The following is a 25,998-nucleotide window of genomic DNA, read 5'->3' as shown; positions in this document are numbered from 1 at the left end:
TTTGGCAGTTTCTTGACTCTTTATTATAATTTGAGCACAACATTTTCAAATCTGCATCCAGATGGCGATCCTAATAATTCAAGCATAGCCAAAACTAGCATGTTGCTAATTCTAACTAGACATTCGGTAACAGTAGTTTCTTTCGGCTGCTCCCTCGTCAGAGGTTGCCACGGCAAGTGAACTCGCATGAAAGATTTGACGATTTGTTTTATGCCATATGCTCTTCCTGATGCAACCTGGGCTCGAACACGCAACCTCAGGATTTCAAGACCATGGCGCTGGCCATCAAGCTACCGCAGCCATGAATTTGATAATAGTAAGCATCTAAAAAAAAATGGATAGAATGAATGTTTTCAACACTAATTGTTTCTAATGATTGAGAATATGCCGCACGTTCTTTTACTTAAAAGGTCCAGAATCAACTTTTTAACAGATCTTGTGGGTGGGTTGCTTTAAGGTGGTTTTGATAACTACTTCTCTTCAGTTTACACCTCAGAAGCAGTGTTCAGTACTGCCATTCTTTAAGTCTACTCACCGTTTTGCTCCACTGAGACATAAGCTCTCCCAAGAAAACAGCTGAAAGTTAAGCCGTTTCACGCCATTTAATCACAAACCCCTCTGCTTTCTTTCCCTCTCTACTACTCCTGTCCCTCTTTTGCTGACCTCCAGACAGCTGAGTGGTTCTTCTGGATTTTGCTGACGCTGTGCCTGGTCCCGCCTGGCCTTTTCTGAGCAGGATGGACACTCTGGAGTCAGAGCTGACCTGCCCAATCTGCCTGGAGCTCTTTGAAGACCCGCTGCTGCTCCCCTGCGCCCATAGCCTGTGCTTCGGTTGTGCCCATCGCATCCTCGTCTCCCACTGCGCCACAAACGAGTCCGTCCATAGCATCGGAGCCTTCCAGTGCCCCACTTGTAGATATGTCATTTCCCTGAGTCCAGAGCGTGGACTAGAAGGACTCAAGAGAAACGTGACCTTGCAGAACATCATTGACAGAGTTCAACAAGCCTCATCTTCAGCTGGGCTTCCTCTACCGTTGCCTTTGCCGACTCCCCACAGTGGACCCAACTCTCCCTCCGAAGAAGGGAGCAACCGGCTGGCTCTGGTACCCGTCAACGCCGCCATGTCCAGCCCATGTACCCCACCAGAGCCTGTCCAGTGCCAGTTCTGTGAGCAGGACCCACCTCAGGAGGCAGTTAAGACGTGCGTGACATGTGAGGTGTCGTACTGCGAGGAGTGCCTCAAAGCAACTCACCCAAACAAGAAGCCGTTCACCGGTCACCGGCTTATTGAGCCGATGCCCGATTCCCACCTCCGAGGGCTCCAGTGCCTGGAGCATGAGGAGGAGAAGGTGAACATGTACTGCGTAAGCGATGATCAGCTGATCTGCTCACTGTGCAAACTGGTTGGAAGGCACCGGGATCATCAGGTGGCAGCACTCAGCGACCGCTACGAAAAACTCAAGGTAAGCACAGAAGTTTACTTTGGTATTTGAAAACGGAATTACACGAGTTTTATGGTGGTTTAATAAAACTTGCTGCTGCTTCCAAAGAGATTCGACTCACCCTAATTACAGATAAGTACATAGACACTCCAACCTTCTTTTATCTTAGGCACATAATGGATTTTAAACTTTAATTTCATTCTGCTCTGATGTATGAAATTTCCTAATATCCTTGTTCAGGTATCTGATTCGATTATCAGTGAGATTTCATCTTTTCACACTAATTTACAATCTCTCCTGAATAATTAAGCAATTAGCATAATGGCTGAACCATGCCAGCAAGCCACAAGGGTATACAGGGGAAGCACACTAAGTGAATATGGGGAATGTCATTAATGGTGAGACATAGTGTCTTCATTGAGGTTCCAGAATAATAAGAACCACTTTCCTGCTGGGTACGGGTGGGTTTACTTGAGAAATGACTGTCATCATGTGTTAGTTATGGCCATGAAAATAGCTTGTGTTGTGTGTATCTGAAGCATGAGAGAGCGAACGCTAGTAGAAATTATACAAAGCAGACTTAACATGGTATTATTGTTTTATACCTTTTTCTGTTGGCTTTTCCCTCTTCTGGGGTCACCACAGCGAGTCATCCTCCTCCATCTCACTCTGTCCTCTGCATCCTCTGTCCTCACTCCAACTACCTCCATGTCCTCTCTAACTGCATCCACATATCTCCTCTTTGGCCTTCCTCTTTGTCTTTTTCCTGACAGCTGTTTTTCTAACATCCTTCTACCAATATACCCACTGTCCCACCTCTGGACATGTCCAAACCATCTCAGTCTGGCCTCTGGCCACTGCCACACAGTGGCATTGACAAAAAGACAGGAGAAAGAACTGGAAGTGGCAGAAATGAAGATGTTGAGGTTCTCCTTAGGAGTGACAAGGATGGATAAGATTAGGAATGAGATCATCAGCGGTACAGCACAGATTGAACAACTGGGAGATAAAGTTAGGGAGGCCAGACTGAGATGGTTTGGACATGTCCAGAGGTGGGACAGTGGGTATATTGGTAGAAGGATGTTAGAAATGCAGCTGCCAGGAAAAAGACAAAGAGGAGACATATGGATGCAGTTAGAGAGGACATGGAGGGAGTTGGAGTGAGGACAGAGGATGCAGAGGACAGAGATGGAGGAGGATGACTCGCTGTGGAGACCCCGGGAAAAGCCGAAAGAAGAACAAGAAGAAGAAATTGTTAAAACAGAGGAAACTGTTCAACAAGCCTCTCAATATGTGAGGTTGAATTGTATTAAAAACTGAAGAAAAATGCAATTGCTCTATTTTTAATGCCTTTGAATGACCCCTTGATGTAGATCCAAATAAAGTCAACACCATTTAAAACCCATATGAGACAAAAAACCCATTCGTTTTCCTATTTTTTTGGAAAATAAAATCCATCTTTTGAGAACTTTTGTGCATTGTGCAGGATGCTAAGCATTATTTGTTCTCCTCTGTGCTCAATATTTCTTTCACTTGGAGCTCTCTTGTCTCTCAAACACAACAAAAGCTGTGTGCACGCTTCATTTTTTCTGTTTCCGTACAAACATTTCTTTCTGCTGTGTTTTGCTTTCGGATCACAGCTCTTTTCACCCACCCCACAACAGTCATCTTGGTTTGTCTCGAACTGAAACACAAACATATTGTTTCAGATTTCCAGAGGAGCTCAGGCATGAAAAATTAGGTGTCGATCTGACAAAAAAAGTGCAAACGCAAAAACCGTGTGGATGTGAAATGACAGGTAATTGTTTTCTTCTATTTTTATTTTGGTTTCACATATTTCGCTTTCAGTCGTACGTTTTGTTTACATGGCTTCAGTCCTTCTTTGTATGACCAATGTAAACAGGAAACAAAAGTTAGAAACGCTGAACATGAGTACTTTATACAGCACATTATATGCCCGTCAACAAACTATTATACAGCGATGTATAGCAATGGACCGGACAAGCTAAGAGGTTGTGTAAACTTTGGTCTTTATTTGTGACCTTGACTGTGAAGCTGGGGTGATGAAAAGTGTATGCAACACCATCTAGTGATGATGCGTATGTGTATGGAATTTCATTAAATTATCTTGAGCGGATCAGAAGGTATGGACAGGTCAAGCAAGGCCTTTGTTTTAAATTTGACCCTGATTTGTGTTTGGACCTTAGAGCTGGGGGTGATGAAAACTTTAAATGACAGTCTGTCTAGTGATGATACATACTGTATGTGTATTAAGTTTCATTAAATTATCTTGAGCGGATCAGAAATTATGGGCAGGACAAGAGAACGTTGATAAACGAAGAGAGACTATACTACAATACGTTCGCCTTTGACTGGTATATAAAAAAACAACTAAATCAAAATAGGTTAACCTGAAAAGTAAAATATATAAATATCAGCTTAAGCCATTGATAACATTAACATAACAATAATACATTTTATTTAACTCTTATTGTTCTTAAAAAAGTGTTTCCATATCTTAGGTCTGCAATGGTTCCAAACACTAGTCCCTGAGGATCACCATCCTGCATATTTTAGTTGTTTCTCTCGTTCATCACACCCGGTTCAACGATTTAATTACTTCAAGTTCTACAGAAGCCCATTAATCACCCATTCAATCAAGTCAGGTGTGTTAAAGCAGAGAAACAACTAAAACATGCAGGATGGTGTTCCTCAAGGACCAGGGTTGGGAACCAATGCGTTTGGGCATTAAATGCTTATGACAAATGATGCAGCGCTAAATCTAGTGCATTTATATTCTTGTAATTTTAATTATTCATTTTAAATAAATAAATGACATGAAACACGTTCAAAACCATACGTAAAATTAGTAAAATATCACTTATTGTTTCGTGTTGTCATTTCCGACATTCGGGCATGAAGCTGCAAATCTAAAACACATGATAGTAAATTATAATGAAACATAAAGGTAATAAATACACAAATCTACAACTGATTTAGGACTAATAATTACAACAGTAATAACTAACAACAACTAATTGGCCTTAGTAGACACAAAAATGAACATAAATCAGATAGTTTGACATAGATTGACCCAAACTCTTGATGTGGTAGTAGCTGAGTCATTTACAACAAACACTCATTTTGCTCACTTGCATCAGTTTGCGTTAATTAGATGGTATGATCAAAATGGCCTTCATGCATTTGTTTTGAAATGTTTTGTCGACCTAATATAAAATTGTAGGTATATTAACAACCGGTCAGAAAAAAGGGCCTTTTAATTTTATAGCTAGTTAATTCAGTTTATTTATATAGTGCCAAGTCACAACAGAAGTCATCTCAGGACACTGAACAGAAACGTTCACACACATTATAAAAGACGAGCAGTAAAGTTCTCTAAAAGCGTTGCATCTTCACTTCATCACAGTCTCCCATCCTGAGCAAGCGCAAAGGAGACTGTGGGAAGGACAAACTCAATTTTAACAGGAAGTAACCTCCAGCAGAACCAGGCTCAGGATGAGCGGCCATCTGCTTCGACCGGCTGGGGCTGAGAGGAACAGGAAGTAGAAACAAACAAACACAAAATGGCAGGTCCAGGTGTACTTTCTATAGCAGCAGTGGTGTAGCCTACGTGATACGTGGGCATACGAAGTATACCCACTAGACAAGTTTAAGAATTTCAGTATACCCACTTAAAAGTGCCCAGTGATACATGACATATCATTAGGTACGTGAAAACAAAGACTTAAGCCTAATCTTACAACTGGACAATGTGTCAGCCTCACGGACAGAAATTAGAAGTTGGTTCCACAAGAGAGGAGCCTGATAACTGAAAGATCTTCTTCTCGTTCTGCTTTTGGAAACTCTAGGAACCACAAGTGAACCTGCAGTCTGAGAGCGAAGTGCTCTGTTGGGAAAATATGGAACAATAAGATCTATAATATAAGATGGAGCTAGGTTGTTGAGGGCTTTGTAGGTTAGAAGTAAGATTTTGAATTTTATTCTGAATTTGACAGGAAGCCAATGGAGAGAAACTAAAACTGGAGAGATATGTATCAAATAGCATCAGTGGAGAAAATAAATCCAATTTCATTTTTGTGCATCGGTGGAGTGAATGTCGTTTGCGACCAATTGGTGCAAATAAACATGTTAGGAAGTGTGTTTGTTTAAAAGTAAAAAGTCCAAATGTACTGTCATCTACTGGCTCAGTGTACGTCAGAAACTCATTAAACCTGATCCGATGAACTAAGCCCAGATTAACAAAGTCACTTTTAAATGTAGCTCATATGGATGGCAAAAAATAAATAAAGAGAATAAAAGAACGCGATGATTAACAAGTGGTAAAACTGACGAAACGTGCAGGAAGGGTAGTTTCAAACCAGCAATATGGACTCTTATCACAAAGCAACCCATAAAATACAAGAAGTATACGTTCACTCAATGGGTTTTACGCTTGGAGTCTTTTTACCAACTCTACGTATTTAAAGTTAAATGTACTTCATGTAGACGTAACTGCACGAGCGTCTGACTGACTCTTGTCTTCCTGTTTGAGATTCCTGTTCAAGCGGACCCTCACGTTGCTTTTCTGTGCCATCTGCGTATTAAGGTCATCCATTAAGCCCCTGGTGGCACCACGACACACAAAAAACACACAACCGCTCCCATCTTTGATTGCTGCCGTTTATTCTGTTCCCCCTCTGGGTAGAGCCTCTGTAATCCTCAGAACATCTCTGACAATGTCGCTTAAAAAAGGGTTAAAAGTAGGTGAAAACATATCATTTGTAGGAGTCTTGTTATTTACGTATAGATGAATTTGTGATAGCGATAAAATGGCCTAAATACGCCCGATTTGGCAATTTTGTGAAACCTGGGAGCAAACGAAGCCATCTGTGCTCCGTCTTTTTTTTTTATTTTAAAAAAATGAAAAGGGGAGGAGAAAAGGGGGATGATGTGCTATCACCTGTTTGCCGGGTCGTTTTGCCTGGGGGGCACGGCTGTGCGCTCTTACTGGAAAAGCTTTTGACGCCTGATTTGTCGCTTGGCTGGGTCTGCGCATGGCTTCACGCTCGCTGGGGGTGGCTGTCCCAGTCGCATCCTCTCAGAGAGCAGGAGCCACCGTCTGAGGCTCGGACGGGGCAGGATGAGGAGGCAGTGCAGGGACGAGGGGTACTCCCCTCGCTCGGAGGTATGTGGTCATTGAACGCACCTCCAAAACTTGGAGGCAGAGAAGAAAAGCGGCGTCTTGTTTTCACAGCTCTGTGGTGGATCTGCTCTGAACCGTCTCGCCGTTTCTTCGAGGGTTTCCAGAAAATTGTTGTATAGTTGTGTCATACGTGTTCCTCTGTCCAACGCGTGATATTTGTGTGTTTCCCACAGCAAGCCCTGGATTCCAACCTGAGCAATTTAATCAAGAGGAACAACGAGCTGGAGTCGTTAATGGGGAAACTGATCCAGACTTGTCAACACGTTGAGGTGAGTCCCAGTAGTGTTGTGGGGTCACCATGACCCAGATTGTCAGTAGAGGGAGGACTTTAATAAAAATAATGGACTGCTTACGTGCTCTGGTGCACGCAACGTTATTAAACTGCCTTACTTGTGTTGAATAAAACTTATTAACTGTATTTTACCACCTTACTGTGTGAATGCTTATGATTCAGGACAATCCTGCTATTTCTGGTATTGGTGCAACTTTAGCTTTTTGAAATATTTAGCCTTTTCTACCATTTTTTTCCCTCATAGAAAATGATTTTAATTAATTTTACATCCTTTAAATCTTTAGATCCGTTTACAACCTTTTACTTCTTTCACAATTTGTTCTGCTTCAACTTCCTTCAGCTTTGCTGTGCAAATTTAAACATTTTTCAGCTACCTTCAGCTACCTTCAGCTGTTCTGTGCTCCTTTCATCTTCTTTCTGCCAACTACAATTTTTTTGCTCCTTCTAACTTCTTTCTGCTAATTTCAGCTTGTTTTGCTTCTTTCAGATTGCTTCTGCAAGTTTCAGCTTTTTCTATTATTTCAGCTACTATTTAGCTGTTTTTATGCTAATTAAAGCTTTTTCAGCTAATTTCATATTTTTTGCACTCATGTCAACTTTTTTCAGCCTAATTCAGCAAAATTATGCTGTCTCCATTTCCTTGTATTTCAGCTTCTTTCTGCCTTTTTAGCTACTTTTCAGCTGATTCCTGCAATTTCAGCGTTTCTCAGACAATTTCGACTTGTTTTGTGCTAATGTTTGCTTCTTTCAGCCTAATTGGGCAAATGTGTTTTTTTCTGCTTTCTTATGCTAATTTCAGCTTGTTCTACCTTTTCATTTAACTTTTTAGACATTTTTTTAATAGCTAATATTAGCTATTTTTTCAGCTGTTTTGTGCTCCTTTCAGATTCTTTCTGCTATCTAAAACATATTTGTGCTTCTTCCAATATCATTAGGCTAATTTCAGCTTGTTACGCTCCTTGCAGCCTATTGCTGCAAGTTTCAGCTTTTTCTATTATTTCAGCTACTATATAGCTGTTTATGCTAATTTAAGCTTTTTCAGCTAATTCCACGTTTTGCACTCATTTTAACATTTTTCTGACTAATTCAGCAAAACTGTGCTCTCTCCACTTCCTTCGGTATTTTCAGCTTCTTTCCGTTTTTTATTAGCTACTTTTCAGACGTTTTTAAAAAACTATTATCAACTTTTTTCAGATAATTTCTACTTGTGTTAATTTCTGCTTCTTTTAGCCTAATTGGGCAAACATGTGCTTTCTTATGCTACTTTCAGCTTGTTCTACCTTTTCAGCTACTTTTTAGTTAATTTCTGCTGTTTTCAGACAAATTCAAATTTTGTCATGATAATCCCTGCTGCTTTCAGCCTAGCTAACTTCTTTCTACTAATTTCAGCTTGTTATGCTCCTTTTAGCTTTTTCAGCTAGTTTCAGCTATTTCTATTTCAGCTACTATTTAGATGTTTAGTGCAAATTTTAGCATTTCAGCTTATTCCACATTTTTTAGTTCATTTCAGGTCTTTCCAATTCCTTCTCATAGGTTAAGCTTCTTTCTGCCTTTTCGGCTACTTTTTAGATGGGTTTTTTTCTTCCTAAATTTAGGTAATTCTAGCTAATTTCCTATTTTTTTGTATTGATTTCTGCTTATTTAAACCCAATTCAGCAAATTTATGTTCTTTATGCTTTCTTCTACTAATGTAGGCTTGTTCTTTCATTTCAGCTCCATTTCAGCACGTTTTTTTTGTGCTAATTTCAGCTGTTTTTCAGCTAATTCTTTTGCAATAAGCATTCACAATGCATTTTCACAGGAAATGCAATTTCTGTAGTTATGATTAATTTCTTGTTTACATCAAATTATATCACATATTTTACAAGTTTTCAGTTATTTTAGCAAAAGCCAGCAGCTAAAGATGCAGTGCATGCAGAAAAAAAGCCAATATGGAATTTCAAAACATGCTTTTTGAGCAAGATTTTTCTATTCTTTGTTTTTGCATTTCAAAGTCATGGATAATCAAAATTTAATTTTAAGCTCTGTCTGTAGACTTTGAAACTTTGTCACGTTTCTGACCTTTTAAGGACTAAATTATTTATTAATACAATAAACGTCAGTGCCTTGGGTGAAGATTTATAGCTGATGGCTTTTACATACAAGGAAAAAAGTGCTGAAAAAAGACAAATATAAGAAAATCAGCAATAATCTTATTTTACATGTAAGGTGCATAAAATATTTGGTTTTCAATACAGATGCCACTCACACAGTCATATGCAGCATCTTTCAAACAATGCACAAACATAAAATTAAAGCCTCTTTCTTGTATTTCTCATGATTACGCGTCATTTTGTCGGGTTTACCATATTTATTGTTGTGCTAGAAGATTTGTGTGGTTGTTTGCATGTGTTCAGCTCTGCTCCAGGCAGATGTGTGCCAAGCCTGCCTGTTCGTGTTATGCTGCAGCGCTAAGATGCTTTAAATAAAGCAGTGCCACAGGGTTTAAAAATTACAGAGAGCAGCCTCGCTGCCTGCCAAGACCTTTCCAAAGTGCAAGGGAAAAGAGGATTGTCATGTCTCGAGATTCAATTCCTTTCGTTTTTCTTTGTGTTTTGCACGCATGCGAAGACGACGAGACATTTAGAGCCAAAAAGTAAAGGCTTTTTATTCTGCGGTCACAAAACAATTAAAAATGGAAAGACGTCACTTTAGCAGGTTGTGTTAAACCATAAATATTTCCCCCTGTAGAAACTGGTTGTTTCAACTTTGTAACCATTGCATGCACTTCATGCTACCAAAACCATGCCGGGGTAATATTGGCAGGAGAAAAGTACCATAGTTTTCGCCGTACAAGTCGCACCTTTTTGCATAAATTAGCATGCCCTGCGACTTATACAACAAAGCGACTAATATATGTTTTTTCCACATTTATAACCCAAGTTTTGGCTGAGATTTGACAATTTCATTCATTCTGACATGAAAAATATTGAACACTACCATTTTCAGCCACTAGAGAGTCCCCGACTAATATGGCAAACCAAGTGTCTCATTAATAGGTAAAAGTGATTATTAATTAAATAATTAAGGTCTTGATCCTAAAAAATCTGCAGGTCCAGATGAACTTCCACCTTATTTCTTAAGGCTGGCTGCTCATATCATCACAGTCCCTGTGACCCACATCTTCAATCTCTCCAAAAGACAAAACTCCATCCCAGACGCTTGGAAAACAGCCTTTGTTCTACCTTTGCTGAAGGAAGGTGACCCCACCTCACTGAACAACTATCGACCAATCTATAACTCTGTATTTTAGCCAAGGTTCTAGAAAAACTGATAAACTCTCAAATCAAAAATTACCTGGACTCATATAACATCTTACCTCCACATCAATCTGGTTTCAGGAAACAACACAGCACAACCACTGCTTCAGTGAAGGTTCTTAATGATGTTGTTGAAGCACTGGATGCTAAAGATTATTGTGCTGCACTTTTCTTAGACCTGTCTAAAGTTTTTGACACTGTGGATCAGAACATCTTGTGTCATAAGCTCTCAGAAATCGGTTTCTCAGATCACACCATTGGTTGGTTCTCTAACTATCTCTCAGACCGGAGGCAATGTGGTCAACATAATGGTACTTCCTCCAGTTATTTAACAGTCAACAATGGTGTACCACAAGGCTCAGTCTTAGGACCCACCCTCTTTACAATCTACATAGGCAATGTAGGTCAGAGCATCCCTGATTGTTGAGCTAAAACAATTTTTTAAGGCTTTCCAGCTTTTGCAATCTGCATTTGACATCATCCAGTCTGATTTGTTCCACCTCAAACTTGTCCTAAATGCCGACAAAACCAGAGGGATGCTCGGTCCCAGCAGTTCTTCCTCTGATTTTATCCTCAAATGGTGTCCCGAATGAGTTTGTTGATTCCTATAAATATTTGGGTATCTTGGTCGACTCACATCTCTCTTTTAAGCTCCATGTGGAAAACTTGGTAAAGAAACTGAAAGTAAAACTGGGTTTCTTTTTCAGAAACAGATCCTGTCTAACTCTGAATGCTAGGAAACGCCTTGTATCTGTGACTTTCCTTCCCTCAATTGATTACGGTGATATTATTTACATGAACACTCCTACAAGAACCCTGCAGATGTTGGATGCTGTCTATCATGGTGCACTAAGATTCATAACTGGCTGTGATTATTGTACCCACCACTGCACCCTGTATTCACTGGTTAACTGGTCATCATTAACTTCATACAGACTCTCTCACTGGTACATTTTCATCTTTAAATCACTTCTTGGTCTGCTGCCTTCATACATCTCCTCCTACATGTCTCTGCGTGAGTGCAGCTACAGCGTGCGCTCTCAGGACATTATTACCTGCAGTGTTCCCTCAGTGCGAACTGAACTTGGCACAATGGCCTTCTCCTATTCCGCTCCTGTTTCCTGGAATATCTTACAAAAAGACCTGAAGCTCTCGACCTTGACCTCTCTAAGTGGCTTTAACAATCTGTTGGACTCCTGGCAGGGACCAATGCAGACATGTTCCTGTTTTTAGTTTTCTACATTTGCCTTATAATCTAGCTGTTTTTGTTACCGTTTTTGCTATCTTATTTGTAAAATAAAAATCTGTATGCCTTTTATAACTGTCTATTGTTGTTATCATTCTTTGTTGAAATCAGGTCTCGCTTGTAAATGAGTCTTCGAGGCTCAATGGGATTTACCTGTCTAAATAAAGTTTGAATGAATGAATGAAAAATTAATGAGACAATTGGTTTGCCATACCAAGCCAGCTCCATCTAGCTCCAGAGTTCCTGTAGCAAACATCAAATCAGCTGCATTTTACCGTGCCGCCCAGGCGAAATGCAGCTAATTTGACCATTAAAGTCCATTTATTAAGGAAAAGTTCAACTGAGACACATCTTTACTATAATTTTGAGCAAACAAATAATTGTTTTTAAGTGTTAATCTGGTTAAATTCTTGTTAAAGTCCTGGCGTGCACTCTTGCGCAGCCGTAATTTGGCAACCTATCGATTTTTGGCACACCGGCCCACGTTACCGGGTTGTCAGCGGTGATGCATAATAGATGCAACTTATACGGCGAAGCGACTTATTTATGTTTTTTTTTTCCACTTTTTTAGACATTTTTGAACTGATGTGACTTATACAGCGGTGCGACGTGTACGACGGCAAGTATGGTAATCAGTAATCATAATCGGTAAAGAAATACAAAGAACACCAAATGCACAGAATCGATAAAAAAATGTGCCGTTGTAATGTCCAGCAACAGCATGCAGCCGGTATAAGTTGATGTAAAAACTATATAATTAATTTTAAACTCTCTGAGCTGCATTTGATGAATGACGTGGAAGGTATTTTAAAAAAACAGATGGGGTCAAATATAGTAAGGAAAAAAAGAAGATATGAGGATAACTATTTGCGTGATGCCGGATAGCTTTTTGAAAATTTTACATCTGATTGAACTAAAACTGACTGAGGAGACGTGCAATGATAAGAAAAATGGCTGCAAACTCACATCCGCTTCCTCTGACTCATTGTCTCGGCACAGATTTCCATTACTGCAGAATATTCTATTTGCGTGCCTTTTCAGCCAGCATCATGGTTCTTGTTTGGGTCTAGTGCCGAACCACATTTGTTGCTTTCCATTGCTTATTGCATGTTGGAAAAGCAGGACGATACAGAGTATTAGAAAAAGAGTATACTAAAAACATTGAATTTAAAAGTTAATTTGCCAACATAATGATTGCTATCTGAAGGATTTATTTCTGCTTGATTAGTAGAGTATTGTTGGTATAAAAGGTATTCGCTTAGAGGATAACAACAGAGTAATATTTAAGAAATGCACTGTGTAAAAACCTACATCTGACCTAACAAGGTTTGGTTGTGTGTTCCCCAGTAAGTACAGGTTAACTACCCATTAGTTATCGATTTGTTTCTGAGGCGTTCCCTAGTATTTAAGCAAATTTTGTGTACCTCATTGTAATATTGTTACCAGCATTTCTTGTATCTATTAGCTCCTTATCATTCCATATTGCTCATCTTGTCCATCAATAAGACTTCCAAAAGTCCTCCATGCAAAAGTCATTCATGGTACTCAAAGTTCACTGTAACTTAAACTCACCTAAGTTGATCTTTCAGGAACCTAAACTCACTTTACAAACACTCTCAACATGGCAACTTTAGTATTTATCCTCGGTAGCTCCAAATCAGTGATGGTACTGTGAGCACAAACTCCACAACCACTATCAATCCACTGAGGTTATTTGTGTGCACCACTATATCTATATTGCACTAAATGATAAATGTAATGCACTGTGGCAAAAAGGGAGTAATTTTATGCACCTTATATCTGGTTCTCAGCATGATGCTGAGTGTCTTGGCAGCTATTTCACAGCCCCAGTGCTTCTTGCCTACATTTTTTATTTTCAAATCAGCCAATGCTCAAATCAACAGGAGGCAAATAACTTGAATATGTCATTTTCCTCACATTTACTGCCAGACAGGACGATAAATGAAAATAACAGCCTGTCCCTTGTCCGGCTTGACGTTACATTTCTCTCTATGCATTTTCCTTGTAGCGCCCGTCCTCGCCTTCTGTCAGTCTCTTTGTTGGTCGTGATGCAATCTGAATTGGTTCTCAGGTGAACGCATCGCACCAGGAGGGGAAGCTCATGGAGGAGTGTGACGTCCTGATTGACATCATTCAGCAGAGGAAGCAGATCATTGGCAACAAGATTAAAGAGGGGAAGGTGAGGTGAACACACATCAAGAGTACGGCACATTATACATTGGTCAACAAACTATTATACTGCATTCTATAGCAAAGACCTTGTGTAACATTTTACATTGATCTGTGACCTTGACCTTGAAGCAGAGATCATGAAAACTGTATGTGGCACTCATTCTAGAGAGAATGCATGTGTGTTTGACATATTGTTAAATTATCTTGAGCAAATATAAAATTATGGGCTGGACAAGAGAGACTTTATGGATAAAGCCTACTGTATATGGTAATACAGCTCACCTTCGACGGGCATATAAAAAGTGGGGGTGGGGGTGTCAGATTACAGATCATTTGTTTTCATGCATTTTTCTAAATTAAAAAAGTATAATGCTTTTTAAATAACTTGACTATAAACTCAAAGTGTTAAGGCTAACCATTGGTATAGCTTTGTACTCAATTTCCTACATGTTTTTCTAGCCTGCCACCATGAAAGTAGGGAAATCGTTGAAACTCATTTTTGTCCGTAAGCAAATATCTCATGAATGTGGACAAATTTTAATGAAACTTGGAAAAATCTTCATTAGGTGTATTTGATATCTACACAGATGATTTAAAGTTAACGTAATTTAAGATGGCCACCACAGCAAATCGACTTTAGAGAACACAAACATGTCTATAAATCAGGCAGTTCTACAGCTTCTGAGACCAAGTTTGGCTGGTGGTGGATAAGATTCACCCCCACACATGCTTCAAGCGCCAACATACTGCACAGTATTTTTGTATAAGTATCAAACATAAATGTTGGAGTAAACCATGATTATCTGTTAGCAAAATATCTTAAACTAATGTACAATTAACCATAGGACAGTTTGTAATGGAACTTGCAAAACGTAAATGATTTGATATACAGTATCTATATCTGACCACCACAATCACTTGAGAACATTAAGCTTTTTTATTTTTATATTGCTCAAAAACATTGATTATTTCAAATGATTGGGGTGGCTGAAGATTAATCTATGGCCACCATTAGCTGCACCGTGGTTCTGCCATTGCACCTCACGGTGGATAAATGACTCACCACTATCTGTCACTATGTGTGTCCCCCTGCTCCCAACACAAAAATCTACCTTTATTCCTATACACAGTTGAAGTCCTACACACTTCCAATTCCAGTCCAGAAAAACAATCTTGAAAACTAGGAACATTCCCAATCCATCCATCCATCCATCCATCCATTATCTTTTACTCGCTTCTTCCATTTTGGGTCACAGGGGTCGCCGGTGTCCATGCCCAGCAATCACTGTGCAAGGGGCGGGGTACACCCTGGACAGGTCGCAAGTCCATCACAGGGCCACATAGAGACAAGCAACCATTCACTCTCTCACTCACACCTAGGGACAATTTAGAGTTACCAATCAGTCCAACATGCATGTTTTTGGTCTGTGGGAGGAAACTGGAATATCTGAAGAAAACCCACGCATGCACAGAGAGAACATGCAAACTCCATCCAGAAAGGCTCCCGGACTGGGTTTTGAACTGGCAATCTTCTCGCTAAGAGGCAGCAGCTCTACCGGTTGCGCCACCGTGCTGCCCGAACATTCCCCATTCATTCTTCAAATCATTCAGTGATAATAGGACAGTCATCAGCATACTGCTTGTTAAATCTGAAAGCACCTTAATATGGCATCAAAGTCACCTTTCCCTTCACTGTAGTATCTTTGTAAACACAGACTTAAATAATCCAACAGATAGCAAACAGTTCAGACGCCTGAGATGTAAACCTTTCGCCACATTCCAAAGAGAAGGTGAGGGAAACAGTCTAACTGGCCAAAAAGTATCTCCAACAGCAAATGGAAGAGGTGGTTGCTTGTATTCTATGCCCAGATACTGTAATATTTTATGCATGTTTTAAATCTTGGAATGCTTATGAGAGTTTTTCTTTCACCATCTACTTTTCAGCTTTTTACACTTGATCAAGAAAGACATGCTGGTACATGTATTTGCCATCATTGGAGTCACGATCACAACCAAATCTTTCCAGAGACAACACTTCTGTAAGGATTTTAATTTTGTACAAGCCAGACTGATGATGAAACATCATTTGACCTCAGTCTAACTATTGACCTAAATCTGGTCAGCAGTTAGAGTGAAAAGCAAAGAAGTAGGGCGCAAAATCCCACATTTCCATACAGCTAAATCATTAGCACGCCTTAAATAATTTACTCTGACTAGAAAGTCCAATTCCTGGTCAACGTTTACATTTAACATCTCTGCTCTGTTCATTATCAGTTTGAGAGATGTACTACAGAGAAAGTTTTACCTCAAAGTATCTGATTTAGCATCCTTCCTACTTGCAAAGGGGTATAAATATCCCTGCATAAAAGGCGACAGGATGGAAGGTCAAGACAAATTAAGTCTCAGTACTTAGAAATTTAACTAAGGATGGATGAGCTCATGCCCTTTGGAATGCAGTAATTTTCTTCCTCAGACATTGATATCAAGTGGGGACCCATGATTTCTTGAATCAGTCAACCCTGGATTTAACCTTTTTGTGTATTCGTGGCTTTGAAATGTTAACATTCATCTCCATGTACCCATAAAACCCCATACGTCTGGATCGTTTCCTGTCATATGCTCATAATTTGATCTTGTCTTTAATGATCCACAACATTCTCATCTAGCTGCATGGGGCTATTTTTTAAGCATTCTTGCATTGACTGTTTGAGCCATCTTGAAAGCACTCTCCTGAGGATTCTTTACGCCAACATTTCCAGGCTCAAAGGCTTCGAAAGCTGGCCCAACAGATTTCCAACTGCAAGCAGTGCATCGAGAGGTCCTCCGCCCTCATTACACAGGCTGATCAGACGCTGAAAGAAACCGATCACGCTCGCTTCCTGCAGACAGCCAAGAGCATCAACGAGAGGTCAGACAGCCTACCCTCTGCCCACACATGGCATGTCTATACAGCACAACACTCCACTGTTTAACTTAAATCTGAGAGTACAAAAACACATCAAGAGCCAGTTTAAAAACTTTTTCAAGACAAGTAGACGGGGAATTCCTGTCTTATTTAGCCTAATCTTATTTCATGCTCTCCTTCAGCTTTTTGAATAATTGATTTGGCACTTGAAAGCAGAACCTAGTGTCCATTATGGGTTTTCCCAGGAGAAAGGAGGGAAGCGGTATAAAAAGAAATCATTATCCCTTAGTCCTTCAAACAAAAGCAATGTTTTAATCAGGATCTAATCCATAGAGCTTCATTTATTGGGACTAAAAGTCCACAGGATCCCCTCATTGTATGTCATGCCCACACTTCCTCAGGTACCTTGTTGGCATCTTTGACGATTGTCAGTTCATATAACCATTTACGGTATTTTGCCATTACCATGACGGTTTACGGTCAATACATTTATTAAAAGCTCCTACTAAAAGTAGGTGCTTTCTTAGCTCGGTGAGGAATCTTGGGACATGTAAGGGGTCGCGATTGGTCCATCCATGAATTTAAATTAATCAGCCAAGCAAATTACTGTAAATACTCTTTAAGCACCTGCTCTACTAAAATAGCACTTGCATTGCTATAGTTGCTGCTTAACTTGTGCCAATGTCTTCTATGACTTGAACACACGGAGCATAAAGTAACCTGTCACACGTGTTGGCTCCTATAATTCCACCTGAATGTTTTAGCACTCCACTTTTAAAATCAAGCCAAAGATCCACAGCAAACATCTCTAATGATAATGTCCTTCATTGTTGCTGGTGGTGAATGTCATGAACATTTTGGCTGAGCGTTGGGCAATCACTTCAAACACGTAGGCCCTTATAATCCCTCCATGGTGGAACTATCAATCCTCATAACTCTCAGAGTCTACGTAACTGTTTGGCTCAAGAATACCGGTACCCTAAATCTGCATTCAGTGTTTTGGTCATTATTAGCAGGTCACGACCAAAGATTTAGATAAATTGGAATAAAAACAAGGACTGGCTACTCGATTGCTAGCTAACCTATTAGACTCAACTGACAGCTTGTTAATCTGCAGGTGCGGCACAGATTTTCATCTCAAGATCTTAAACCACTGTATTGTTAAATAATATCAGAAGTTAGAATCTACCAAGATTAAAAAAAAAACACACACAGAAGCAGTCCTAAAATTTCTCCAGAAAAGTTGAGCTACAAACAGTTTAGAAGGTAATCTTGTACAACTATGGCAAAATCTGATATCTAATACAAAATGCTGACATATGTTCAATAACACTATGTGCAATGTTAATTTTTTTTGGTAAAGTCTTGACTTATAATTTAGGGTGTCCATGGCAACTGCATCAACCCAGGTACTGATCCCTGAGATACACCTCACTGACACTTTTGACACTTTTGCCCTGGACTTCACCAGAGAAAAGAAGCTGCTGGAGAATCTGGATTACCTCACAGGTAAAAACGTCTCTAAATGTAGATAGACACACATTGTTAATTAATCTGAACTGTCGTTTTGAAGTTACAATTTTACAAGGCTTTGTAAAGTCAAGGCGTTCCGTCTTTATCGGGTCTTTTGATTTTGTTCCGTGTTAAATATTCCCTTCCAGCTTTAAATTTTGATTTCATTTGAAACTTCTGTCTGGAAGTACTGGGCTTGAAGTAAGAGACTTCAGCCTTTAACATTAAATTAATTTTTAGTATTAATTCCCCACGTTCCACTTTAATGACCCATCAAAATGCCACTGTATAAATTATCAGGACACTATGGCTAAAACTAAAACGGGAAAATAAAAAAAGAATCCCAAGCAATGGTTTTAAAGGTCTGTGGAAATGACTGGCTCATATTTATTCTCTGCAATGCAATGCTGGAGGGCTTTTTCACTCAGTGAATCAGTCTGAATCACTCCACTATGTGCAGCCACTCATGACAGAAGGCCTGGGAGTGGGGGGAAAGTGACAGACGCAGAAAGAGATAAGAAGTGGCTTTACAACCATTTCAAGCTGGGCCTTTGTATCTTTGTTTCTCTACCAGTCTATTCTCTTTCTACAAGTAGCTTTAGAGATTTAATGTGGAAGGGATTTATTTTATTTAGTTCACTGTAGGGTAAAGAACTGTAAAAAACAACCTGAGTGTAACAACCTACTGTATATAGGTATAGAATGATTCTTGCTTTTCATCTTTTTACACACCATCGAAAGGCAATGCGTTTTTCCAAATATCTATGTCTGCCTGTTAGCAAAAGATCTAATAAACCAATAAATGGGTTTTAATGAGTTTCAGGAAGTTATCATTGGATGTACATTTGTCATTTTAACTCTGGTAATCTAATTAATCTAAGCTTGAAACGCATCAGCTTGGCTTAATTTCTGTACTCGCCGCCGTAAACGTCACATGGCCGTATAAGTCGCATCAGTCCAAATATATCTAATAAAGTGGGAAAAAACAAATACGTTGCACCGCTGTATAAGTCGCATCTATTATGTGACATGGCTGACTCGTTGCGTTTTGTTACGTGTCACCGCTGACCGGAAATGTGGGCAGGTGTTATGCCAAAAATCAATTGGCTGCCAAATGGCGGCTGCGGGAGCGTGCACAGGAGGACTTTAACAAGAATTTAACTAGATTAACACTTAAAAACAATTATATGTTTGCTCAAAATTATAGCAGAGGTGTGTCTTAGTTGAACTTTTCCTTAATAAATGTACTTTAATGGTCAAAGCAGCTGCATTTCTCCTGGGTGGCGCGGCAAAATGCAGCCAATTTTACATTTGCTTCAAGAGTTCCAGAGCGAGACGAAGTTGACTTGGTATGGCAAGCCAAGTGTCTCATAAGTAGCCACTTTTACCTATTAATGAGACACTTGGCTTGCCATACTAGCCAAGGGCCCTCTGGTGGCTGAAAATGGTAGTGTTCAATATTTTCTATGTCAGAATGAATGAAATTGTCAGATCTCAGCCACAAATTGGTTTATAAATATGAGGGGAAAAAAAAAACCAAACACGTCACTTCAGTGTATAAGTCGCAGGCATGCTAATTTATGCAAAAAACTGCAACTCATATAGCAAAAATTACACCACCTTTTTGTATTGCTTTTATAGTGCAACCTACGGTTTGAAAAAAACTCTAACCTATCTGATGGGGCTGGCTGAGTGGTTAGAGCAGTCGTCCTCCAATGCGAGAGTTGGGGGTTCGAATCCACCAGCAGTCACATGCTGAAGTGTCCCTGGGCAAGACACTGAACCCCTCATTGCCTCTGATGTGTGTCCCATCAGTTTATGAATGTGATCTAAAGCACTGCTTAGTCTCTTTAGAATGATTTGTTCAATTAGCTTTGTAGAGATCTAGTAGAGCGCTGTATGAATGGGTAAATGAGGGCACAGATTGTAGTGTAAAGCGCTTTGAGTATCTTGAAATAAGATAGAAAGGTGCTATATAAGTACAGTCCATGATGTGCACTGGTGATCTTGTTATAGAAGGATGGTCCCCTTTTTGCATGTGTAAAGCCAGTTTCTGGTAATTCCACGGAGGGCTGGCTTGAAACACATCAGTGCTAGTGCTATTTAAATGACAGAACTTGGTGGCAGGCCTCAGACTGATCAAGTCTTTCGGATAAAAGATGAAATGTTTCTTCTAAAAAGACTCTGTCCCGATGACATGATTTAATATTTTGTGACTATTCGATATACTTACTAAAACTAAAATTCATAAATTAAGCCATACACAAAAATTAAAGTATATTTGGGGCTAATGGTATTGGATATTGGACACGTTTTAGAATTAAGGTCTGAAATAATGTTTCTGTTCTTCATTTTCTACAGCTCCAAGTGCTCCATGCATTAGGGAAGAGTTGTGCACGGCTTCTTACGACACCATCAGTGTCCACTGGACGTCTGACGATGAATTCTCAGTTATGTCCTATGAGCTCCAGTACGCCATCTTCACGGGACAGTCCAACATAGCCAGTAAGTGCACGTGTGCAATAGAAAACTTCAACGAGGTTGATCAATTGAAGTTTTTGAACAGAGCAGAATGGGTTTCAAGTAGTCTACTCAGGTTATGTTAGAGGGACAGTGGACTTTTTACTGTTAACTCAAGGGTGTTTTAATCACTAAGAGAATCTGCCATTTAAGGATCGTGAGGATTCTGCTGTAGTTTTTTTTTTTTTTTTTAACATTACCTTGGAAGGAAAGTAAATCTAAAAAAAAGCCTATCCAGCTTATTCCTAGGCCTCATGGTACCTTGCGCGAATTTTGAGCACAACTTCTGGCCCTGACCGAAACTGGCGTTTGTTTATGTGCTAACAGTACGAGCTAATGTAGTTCCTCCAAGCATTGTGGATTTAATTTAAACATGTAAGAACACCACCTGTCAAAGCTCAAACAGGACCATATAAACATAGCGCTGCCTGCAGACGAGTGAAGGAGGATGACCTGAAGAAATGGCTGCAGATTACATCTACTAGCATATTTAGCTACATCTACTAGCATATTTAGCTACTTCATTGACTCTGTTCTTCTGACGATGAAGCGAAGAACAACCTGAAAAACTCTGAGTTGTATTAGTATCTACACAGTAACAAGGTTGGTGGTATTTTGGTAAAAGAGGTGGGACACAATCATATTTACCTTAAAGCAGGCATAGAGCCCAGCCAAAGCCTTAAAGTCCTCCATCACTGAGCTTGGGTTAATTACAGAGAAAATCATAATACTGAAGAACAAATGCTATAATGTGTCCTCCATACACTTGAAATCATGCCTGATGTTCTCGTCCCTGTTTTCAATCCTTCTGAGGATCTGGCGTCTCTTCTCCGGTGGTTTATTGTAGTCCAGCTATAAAGAAGGATGCAGGTTTTCATCCGTCGGCCGTTTGTCAACAAAGTGAAACACATACAGCATTTTGGGTGGTCTCTTCAAGTTCACATTTTTCTTAATTAATTCCTCATCTGTAGGTAGGAGATGGAAACTATACCCGTTTTCACAGGAACACTCTTTTTGTTTTGGGTCCGTGTTCAAACTCTGTTGTTGTAGCCACTGATTTAGTTTGGTCTGATTGTTCCTGCAGCCGTGAACACAACAGGTACCTGAACTCAGCACGGCTATTTTTAGTAAACTTTATGGTTGTTAAATAAATGTGAACAAAACAAAAACAGAGTTTTATCTGAAAAGCTGAATGCAAATTACTTTCAAATACACCACGATCCGTGCTCCGCTACCATGGTTAACCAATGCTTACTGCTACTTCCTGTCTGACAGGAAGTTGCACCCAGAATCATTTATACAGTAGAGCCCCCAGGAAGAAGGTGGATTCAAATGTATACTAATTTGCAGTCGTGCCAGTGGTTGCTGCATGTGCTTGTGGGAAAAAACAATAGTTTAAACTCTTAAAATCCATTTAACTACTTTGAAAGTCTTTCTGAGTCTCGATTATAAATCGGTTACAGATGACCATGCCTATTGCTTAGCTTTTTTAAATTGACCAAAAACACAGTTACTGTACCTGTTTAAAACACACACACACAGGCCACAAGAAGCAGAACAAGTTGTAGATTAAAGTTGTAGCTTTTGAAATTTAACATAGCATTTGTTTAACAAAAAGAAAAACAACTACAGTACATCCTTTCATAAATAAAGTGCCATGTGTTGTCATCACTGTATGTTCCCATACAATGGCAAAATTGGTTCTCTGCATTTAACCCATCGCACCTGGGATACACCCAGGTGGAGCAGTGGGCAGTTATGCAAGCGCACAGGGAGCAATTAGGGATTAGGTGTCTTGCTCAGAGACACCACAACATGTGGAAATGACTGGGGATCGAACCTGGGACTTTCGGGTCCCGAGGTCAGCTGCCCCACCTCTACCCCATCTCAGCACACTTCTGAGAGCATTCAATCAGAACAAAATGCATTTAATGACAAAACTGCCATATTATTTTCAACTGTTGTAATGCAAGCAAAAAACTTTTTTCCGTTTTTGAAAATAAGCAAACAAACAAAAAATTAATTATGGTACCAAAATGTTACCACTTAAAATATATAAAAAAATCTGTTCTGGACATTGTTTACACTTTTGATACACAGTCTGAATCATACCATTGAGCCACAATCACTATTACATCTACTATTTCAGTTCTGTGACCATCGTCCTTCGAACGTTCAGAGGCATAAAAGCAGTAGTCCAAAAAAGTTCAATCTGGTCCAGAGGACCAGATTAAACTTTTTTGGATTTTTCTATCTGGATTATTGAGCATGCATCAGGATAAAAGCAGTAGGTTGACTCTAACCCTAAATGCTGCCTTAACCCTTTTATGAATCACAAAATGAACAAAAGGCACCACAGATTCAGCTTGAAAGAATTTTGTGAAAGATCCAAGCGTGAGTTTGCTGTTGGTTTGGGTGTTCCTTTCCCCCTTTATTTGTTATCAGTTTTGACATCATTCAAAACTTCAGGTTTTGATTTGCAACAATGTCAGTTTATTTTTTTTCTTTCTTTAATAGAGAACTTAGACTGTCATATTTCAGATGTTGAGGATAGGCCTGTCATGATAAATTTGGCTGGGCGCTTAATTCTCTCAGAAATTATTACGATCAACGATAATATTGATTGAAATTTGACAATAATTTGTAATTATTGCCAAATTTTAGAAGAAATGTTTGATTTGTTTTGTGTGTAGTACCTTTTTTGACCACTGATGGCCAGTATAAAACTGAACCAATTTTTTAAGAAAAATGGGAGGGCGGCCCCTTGACGTAACATGGGCTGTCTCTCTTCGGTCCTCAAAATGTCAGACACTAGGTGTGGTTTGAGCTCTTTAGCATAGCATTTTTCACACAAAGCCTTTAATTAAAAAATCAGTAAAGTTCTCGGTGTCTTTTTGCAGAGAAAAGCACCAGTTTTAACCTGTGAATTTTGGAGCTTCGACAAGATGGAGGTTTTTTCCCCCGAGACCGGCCTGTTAGCTTAGCTTGTAGCTTAGCTTCTCAGCTTAGCTGCTTTTAACGAACCAAAAATGCTATTTTGACCATTTTTCTTTAAACTTCTGGTTGACCGGCAAAAAGTGTTAACTAACCAAGTCAAATCCCTCTGGTAAACAAAGCACTGGCTAGAAGGGTAAACATACACCCACATGAAGACATGTTTGCCTTAGGAAACAGTCTGGAAAATGTTCAGGTACCAACAAACATACCCAAGACACACACATAGCACTCACAGCAGAAAGCATAGCGCTGGTATGAAGTCTACGAGGTGTGAATTGTTTCCCCTTGTGCCTTTTCTCACCCTCTTACCTGATCCCAAGGATGTCTCACACATCCTTTTCAATTTAGAGTGCTCTATTGTCACACAGTTGTACACCCCCTCATGTCCAGGACTTCCTAAATAAAATTATTTTTGTGCTAAAACTGCTTAAAGTTTAAGTAATCCTAGTAGAAAGAGTCTTTTACAGATTCTTGTCCTTCATATAGTGTCAGTGTTTCAACTGCACAACAACAGTTCTTTTGTTTTTATTTCCAGGTCTATGTAATTCACTGGAAAGTTGGATGATTGTTCCAAATATCAAGCAGAACCACTACACAGTGCACGGTTTGCAGAGTGGCACCAAGTACATCTTCATCGTAAAGGCCATTAATCAAGCAGGAAGCCGGAGCAGTGAACCAGGGACTCTAAAGACCAACAGTAAGGAAATCAAGACTTGCAAAGACATGGTTTCTCTTTGTAAAATGGAAATTTCTCTTTGAAAGCAAATTGTTTTACAACTAGGTCAGCCATTTAAACTGGACCCCAAATCTGCTCACAAGAAGCTGAAGGTGTCGCATGATAATCTCACGGTGGAACGTGACGAAAGCACATCCAAGAAAGGCCACAGCCAGGATCGGTTCACCAGCCAGAACAGCTATGGCGTGGTGGGGAACGTCTATATTGACAGTGGGCGTCACTACTGGGAGGCTTTGATAGGTGGCAGCACATGGTAAGAGTAACTGTTTTAATAATCTACAGAGCTTGGGCAATGGTTTCATATTAGTTTTACCTTTTAAAACAGGTACGCTATAGGTATTGCCTACAAATCAGCCCCCAAGCATGAGTGGATTGGAAAGAACTCGGCCTCTTGGGTGCTCTGCCGCTGCAACAACTCCTGGGTGGTTCGCCACAACAGCAAGGAGCTGGCCATTGAGCCATCGCCCCACCTACGTCGCATAGGGATCTTGCTCGACTACGATGCTGGCTATCTGTCCTTCTACGATGCAGTGGGCTCACAGCACCTCCACACATTTAATGTCTCTTTCGTTCAGCCTGCGTGTCCCGTGTTCAATGTGTGGAATAAGTGTCTGACGATTCTTACTGGTCTACCCATCCCTGACCATTTAGAGGGACTTGAACCAAACAATTAAATCTGCAATCACCGTCAAGTCATTATGGTAAGACTGTTCTGGGAAAGAGTTTGAGAAAAGGTCATACTGATAGGAAAAGCACATAAGAGATTCATCCTCTTTTGCTATGGTTAAAACACAAAAACATCTACCTTCAACTCTTAACAGCAGCTATGAAACACTTTTAGAAAACTATGAACACGTGGTCAGATACTGTATATATACAGCTTTTCCCATGTGGTTTTCTTTGGTCCAAACCATAGCTGACAGGCTGCTCTGGAATAAATGAGCAATTGACTTTTCCGAACAACAAGCTAGCATTTTTGCTACGTTACTGAGCGTTGCTGGTTTTCCCAAATGCACTTTGGATAGGGTACTTGTACTGCAAAAAGAAAGTGAGCCACAAATCAATTTCTAACATTTATACATTACGTTGTCAGACATTGCACTTTGAAAATCCTTAAAAGTACACACAATGCATTCATAGAAACGCCAATACATTTAAAATAAACCACGGTTGCTGGGAAAAGTGGTAAATATGTATATTTTGTAAAATTGTCGCACATAATGCTGCCCTTATCTTTTCCTGCTTCAGTAAAAAAGGAAACCAAAGTAGCCATGGCTGTTTGTTCAGATAAATTTTATTCTATCATAAGAAGTACTGAAATATTTTTTAAAACGTGACCTAAGTGAACAGTATGCCACTAGGCTAAAATAAAATGCAGAGTTCACCTAAACCTGTTGTTTTGCACATTGTTTCCTCTTTATTCATGGTTTTGTAGACTAAACACTAACGTTTGTGCAATCTCCATGTGTTCAATTTGCGGTGTGTCCTGTTTGACTCATTGTGGTAATTTTGTTTTTGTCATACCAAGTTTACGTGATGTACATTTAATCAATTGTCTTACAATTGTTGCCTTAAGGTAATAATGAGGTCAAGGGGGAAAATTCCCTTTTTTCTTCATGGTTTTAGACAAAATTACAATGACGTTTTGAATTC

The 25,998-nt window shown here is 39.6% G+C and overlaps 1 protein-coding gene across 1 annotated transcript; it reads left to right on the top strand.

Annotated features, from left to right (window-relative positions):
• Positions 1–737: 737 nt before the first annotated feature.
• LOC119428837 (E3 ubiquitin-protein ligase Midline-1) lies at positions 738–25,682 on the top strand. Its single transcript, XM_037696524.1, has 9 exons — positions 738–1,463; positions 6,819–6,914; positions 13,575–13,682; positions 16,435–16,583; positions 17,962–18,089; positions 20,454–20,597; positions 24,145–24,306; positions 24,391–24,598; positions 24,671–25,682. Exons 1-9 carry the CDS (start codon positions 738–740, stop codon positions 25,017–25,019), a joined length of 2,070 nt encoding a protein of 689 aa, XP_037552452.1. The 3' UTR covers positions 25,020–25,682.
• Positions 25,683–25,998: the final 316 nt, after the last annotated feature.

The sequence above is a fragment of the Nematolebias whitei genome, chromosome 23 (genome assembly GCF_014905685.2).
Source record: "Nematolebias whitei isolate Nwh7 chromosome 23, NemWhi1, whole genome shotgun sequence".
Taxonomy (NCBI): domain Eukaryota; kingdom Metazoa; phylum Chordata; class Actinopteri; order Cyprinodontiformes; family Rivulidae; genus Nematolebias; species Nematolebias whitei.
This window is presented reverse-complemented; position numbering and strand designations above follow the sequence as displayed.